General features: G+C 37.0%; 1 protein-coding gene across 1 annotated transcript in view; it reads right to left on the bottom strand.

The window, feature by feature from the left end:
- LOC107722366 (centrosomal protein of 89 kDa-like) overlaps positions 1-5,622 on the bottom strand; it is a 72,488-nt gene that overhangs the window by 50,849 nt on the left and 16,017 nt on the right. The window contains exons 11-14 of the mRNA XM_016530695.1: positions 3,549-3,599; positions 3,144-3,227; positions 1,951-2,054; positions 795-910 (exon numbers count right to left, since the gene is read on the bottom strand). Of these exons, the coding sequence (XP_016386181.1) occupies positions 795-910; positions 1,951-2,054; positions 3,144-3,227; positions 3,549-3,599 (355 nt within the window). The remainder of the gene's footprint in view (positions 1-794; positions 911-1,950; positions 2,055-3,143; positions 3,228-3,548; positions 3,600-5,622) is intronic.

The raw sequence follows: 5,622 nt of genomic DNA, 5'->3' as shown, positions 1-5,622 counted from the left end.
ATTACAGACATTCCCACCTCTGTTAATAACAGAAAATCAAACATTGTTTTCAAAACTGATCCAGTTTCAGTGCTTTGATATTATTGTATTTCTTTCTAATGTTAGGAAATTCATACGTTTCTGTTGCTCTTAAACTTGCACTAAACGTGATTATACCATCTAAGTAGCCTATGCAATTTTAATAGAACCGCATGTCTTTTTTAGTGATACAAGCTCAGAAACATTTATAACCTGTTGAAGTTTTTTATATTGTGCATTGACTTGGTGCCATGATGGATATTGAAATGTTGTTATTTATTTTTCATTTTAAACAGTATAGATGATTACCTAATGCAATACAATATTTGTGAACACAACTGAACTTCCACTCCATCAGCTTTAGTAAAATAACCTGATAGCTGGGGATTTTACTGACTCACTAACTCATGTTTTCCCCTCTCTCCTCATTTTTTAGAATAGCCCCTATTTTAGAATAGGCGCTACCGATGACCAGTCAATCTACTCCACAGCCAATCACGGGCCCCCTCCTTGTTCGGGCCCCAGGGCTTCAGCCCCACCTAGCCCAATGGTTAATGCGACCCTGATAGTAGCGCCTGTTTCTGAAATCCACAGCAGTAATCTTGAGCTGTTTTTGTTGTGTAACAGTCTTGATTAGCAACTGCTATCAGTTGAGACTAAATCTGCTTTCAGACTACACTACTCAAAGCCAGACTAGATGTTTTGTATGGCTCTTAGGGGGCACGAAAAAAATCAAGAGCATTAAGAGGTATGAGGTGTGATTGTGTGTACCATACCCTCCTGTGTATGTTTGCTGTGGGTTTCTTTAGATTTGGCATGCTGTAATTCCAACTGCTCTATCAATACTTGATTCTCCTCCAGCACCAAGCGAGCCTGCTCCTGCAAGTGCCTCCTACACACACACACACACACACACCTGTGTGAGTGTTTGAATGAACAGTGAGGCTTGCAAGAGGGATGAGAATTCTTTCACTGATGAAGAAGACGAGCTGACTGTAAACAGCTGGGAATTAATGCAAAGACAGAAACTAGAACCTCTCTAGGACATACAAATTAATTCCAGTTAACACAAACTACCTTCCTGAATTCTAAGCTTTGGGTTAAAACACACACACACTGTTCAGCTCAATGACAGGTTTAAATTCAGAAATTCAGAGAAAGGGAAAAAGTATTTCTGAGGGAGTTGTGCGATGCTGTCTGAGTGCAAGCCTGCAGTCTAGTTTAAGCAGACTAAATGATTACAATTTAAGTAGACTAAATGTATACAGAAGTCCAGCATAAGTAACTAAAGCGAAGTCTGTCATTTCACCAGAAGATTGAATTATGAATTTGATTAAACATTACAAGGTCAAAAAAAAAAAAATGTATCGATGAATTGTTTACAATATGATCACTAACATATATTTAGAAAACAGATTATTATGTCAGATTATTTCATGACTTTAACATTAAATAAGAGAGAGGAAACCTAAACGACTATAATACAATTGAACACAACTGAACAATTCTGGTAATAACAGAGTGCATCTGCAAGAGCCGTTAATGGAATATAGTTAAGATCTGGCATTTTTTTTCTTTGTTTTGAACAGTGAAAATGGCATATATTCTTAGTTGGTTTGTATTTAAACATCCTCACTCATATACTCATAACTTCAGCCCCATGACCGTCAGCCATAACCAAACAGGCTATTAATCCTGTGATAAGAGCATGGCTAGCAGAGTGAGGCATGCCTCAAGAACAAGATGCCGTGTTTTTGTTATCGCCCTCAGGACTATCGCAATCCCCTGGACATTTTTCCTTTTCACTTTTTTCCCTAATTTCTGTGAAACAAAATTCTCGGAGGGAATTCAGTGTAAGTGCACTGTGATTTCTTTCCAGGCACACAAAAATGCATACACTTTTACATTGCACAGAAACACACTCATACTCACCATTCTTTGTTGCTAACAGTGCTGCTTTTGTTGACCTGAGCATGAAGTTTCTCATTTTCCTGAATTACCTCCTCTGTACGTGCTCTCAGTCTCTGTAGTTCTTCCTGTCAGAAGAGACATAGTCTATGTTTATTTTGCCATGGAAAAAAACACCACAAACTGCTAAAATACTTTAAGTAAGGTTATTGGTATGCACAAACGTCCTCTGGTGCATCTGTAAATGCATTCATCTCAGCCAGAGATCATCTGAAACTTCAGCATAGGTGCACAAAGTGAAAACGTCACCTCAGCTCTCTCCAAACCAATGCTTAGCAAGCTCTCAAAATAACACCTTGACACAGGAATGAATCTCTTTAATCTTATCTTTCAGAAATTTCCAGAAGAATCTGGGACATTTTTAAAGTATAAGTTGCTTAGTGTTTTTGTGTGTGTGTGTGTGTGTGTGTGTGTGCGTGCGTGCGTGCGTGCGTGCGTGCGTGTGTGTGTCTTTGATATATTTATCACAAATATCACTGATGAATGTGATTATTCAACACTTGACTACAGAGAGAGGGTGGTAAAATTAATTGTCTGTCCCTTTAAAATATAACACGTGACTCTGAATGGAAAGATCTTTAAATTCAAGGCAGGTAAGTCTGGTGGGAGTGTTGGCTGCAAGGCAAGTGTGTTAGAAAGAGAGAGACAGAGAGAAAGAGAAAATGAGAAATGTGTGTGAGAGAGAGAGAGAGAGAGAGAGAGAGAGAGAGAGAGAGACAGAGAGACACTCAAAGACAGAAAACCAGACTATTAGAAAGAGATTATTACATAGATCCTATGATTAGTGTGGCTAAAATCAGCTTTCTCTGCATGAACTTCATTCTTATATTCTCATTTTAATCTCTCATTGGTACTTTGCATATTAATACAATACACTCCAGCATTTGACAAGCTGCTCAATATAAATTATAAAATAGATGAGTTTACACATTATATCCAATAGAAATCGATCACTAAAGTGATACATTTCTACCTTTCCAGTATCAGATTTTTCTAAACTCCCAAAACAAATGTCACAGATCAAAGCAGCCATTGTTATTTAAATACACACTTTTGAATGCCCCAAAAAATGAATTCTTGCAAATAAACACAAAATATGCAATAAGAGTAAACTGACTCAAACGTTCCCCTTCTCACACAGGCACAAACAAACTCACCTCACAAGACTTGAGGAGTTTGTCTTTGGCATTCAGCTGGTCCTCATAGGCCAGCAGCAGGGGTGATAAATATTTCATATCCAGCTAAAGGCAATTTAGAGTACAACCATAGCATTAAACAAAAACAAATAAAAATCTTTTCTGCATTTCTCTTCTGTCCATCAACAACAAGCTGTGAAATAATCTGACAAGAGTAAGGACATTGTCTGTCTTTGTTAAATAATAGACATTAGCACATAATAACACTTTAATTAATGAGATGTCCTCATAACAACCTTGTGAATGAATCATCTTAGGATAAGTAACCAATTATAATAATTAGGAAGAGACAGTATGGAAATGTGAGACTTAGCCTAAATGAACAAACACACAATGAAAGCTAAAGAATATCATAAATTCACATACCAGCCAAGGAGGCGCAGGTCCTTTCACTGGCAGGCCTTTATTCTGAGCATTCTGGGAAATTTAGGACAAGAAATGCATTTGAGCCTACATATTATTTCACACCCTTTATCCTATATAGATATTGTGATGTGACAAAAGAAGTAAAGGTACTGTAATTACACTGAAACATAATTACAGAACAGTGCCAGTTCTTTTAGACAGACAGCTGAAAAAGGATGAGACAGAGACTCGTGTAAAATTCTCACAGTAGTACGCAGAGCAGTGAAAAGAAAAAGAAAAATACACAAAATATGCGAGACACAAGCACAACAGTCAATCTAGCACGTTTAATAGAAAAACAGTGGAGGAGCAGCACAGACGAACACAAAAATGTACTCTGTGTGAACGACTCTTTAGAGTAAAGTTGAAGGGAATGTACCAAAAGGAGCCGTGTAGTATGTGGTCACTGTGATTAGCAGTAATATTGGATTGAAAATCTGTGACATGATGGGACTGAGTCTGACAGCAATGCGAGAGCGTGTTTTAGTGGGTGTGTGGATATGTGCTTTAAAGGCAATGAGAGATGAGTCTCTTTCAGACGTTGATGCAAGAGGGCAATTCAGAACTCACAAGTGACATGAGCCAATGGCCCCCTCAGGACAGACACACACACACACACACATACACAGCTCAAAGCTGATGTAGCTCAGAGGTTGCTTTAGGACAAGCTGCCATTGTGAGTTTAAAAGACAGATTTTGTGAGCGTGACATGGTCTGAAACCTTCGCTCTTCCTTCAAAACACACACTTTTGTTTTTATATTATGGAATATACTACTGACATTTTTTTATATTTAAAGCTGAAGTGTGATATGGTTTCAAACATTAAAGAGGTTTGATACAGGTGAGTGACCTCTCTCATACATATGAAAACCTAATTGGGAATGACTTCTATGTCAATTTACAATACATCGGGGCAGATGGCAAGTTACAGACAGACTTTGTAGGCGCATTTCCTGTAAAACAATGTAACTTGCAACTTAACTACAATGCATTAGAGAAATTAAGTAGCTAGTCACAACTGTTTCCCGAAACCGTAGTAACTTCATTGGCATATCTATTCGTCATAAATATTTCCCTTTTTGAGTTGAAAAACCCTACACTGTCACTTGAACTGCATTGTTTCATTTAATGACGTCACGCAGGTGGTGGAGCAAAAACTTCTGCTAATTAATTGCCTCGAGATCGATTTAATGTTAGATTACTGTTGTAAATAACATACATGGCATCTGAGGATGACTTTGCTATTTTACTTCTCTGTTGTTTTCCTATATTCTTATGTTTGATTAAATCGCAGGATCCCTCTTACGTCACGGTTCCCCAAATGTTCAGTTAGAAGTATGGTTTCGGGAAATACTAAATCACTGATCTATGTTGGTTACGATGGATCTTGTTGGCTAACAATGATATTGGAAAACACACACCTGTAAGAGTGTTGTAGAAAAAATTATGTTTGGTGACACTAGTGGTCCAGAAATAACACATCTTTAACTGAATAAGCTTAGTAATAGAATGGATTTCTTTTTTGCATTTTTACATGTTAAATTAAATGTACGTTACCATACCCTTATGAGACAGCTTTTCTCATGTGCTGTGTCCAATGTTGTTTTCATGGAATGGATTCAGTTGAGGTCTGAACAGATTATGTTTTTGGATTTTAGAAAAATAAATATTTTAGAGAGAGATTTTTAAAAGGCTGCCTGTGGGTTTGCAATCACAATGCATAGTTGGATTATTTTCTAAATCTATAATTTATTATCATTTATTGTGAATAATGAATGGAGCAGTGGGCTAGTTTCATACATACTGTTACAAAAGCACAATGCATGAACCATTTCATTTTTGCACAAAGACATCAACAAAAAGCAGGTGATACACTATATATTAAAGGGGTCATATGATGTTGCTAAAAATAACATTATTTTGTCTATTTGGTGTAATGAAATGTGTTTATACGGTTTAAGGTTCAAAAAATACATTATTTTCCACATACTGTACATTATTGTTTCTCCTCTATGCCCCGCCTTTCTGAAACAC

Source organism: Sinocyclocheilus rhinocerous, unplaced genomic scaffold (genome assembly GCF_001515625.1).
Source record: "Sinocyclocheilus rhinocerous isolate Xijiao unplaced genomic scaffold, SAMN03320098_v1.1 scaffold1115, whole genome shotgun sequence".
In the NCBI taxonomy this organism is placed as follows: Eukaryota; Metazoa; Chordata; class Actinopteri; order Cypriniformes; family Cyprinidae; genus Sinocyclocheilus; species Sinocyclocheilus rhinocerous.
Note: the sequence above shows the minus strand (reverse complement) of the source record. Positions and strands in the feature narration are given on the sequence as shown.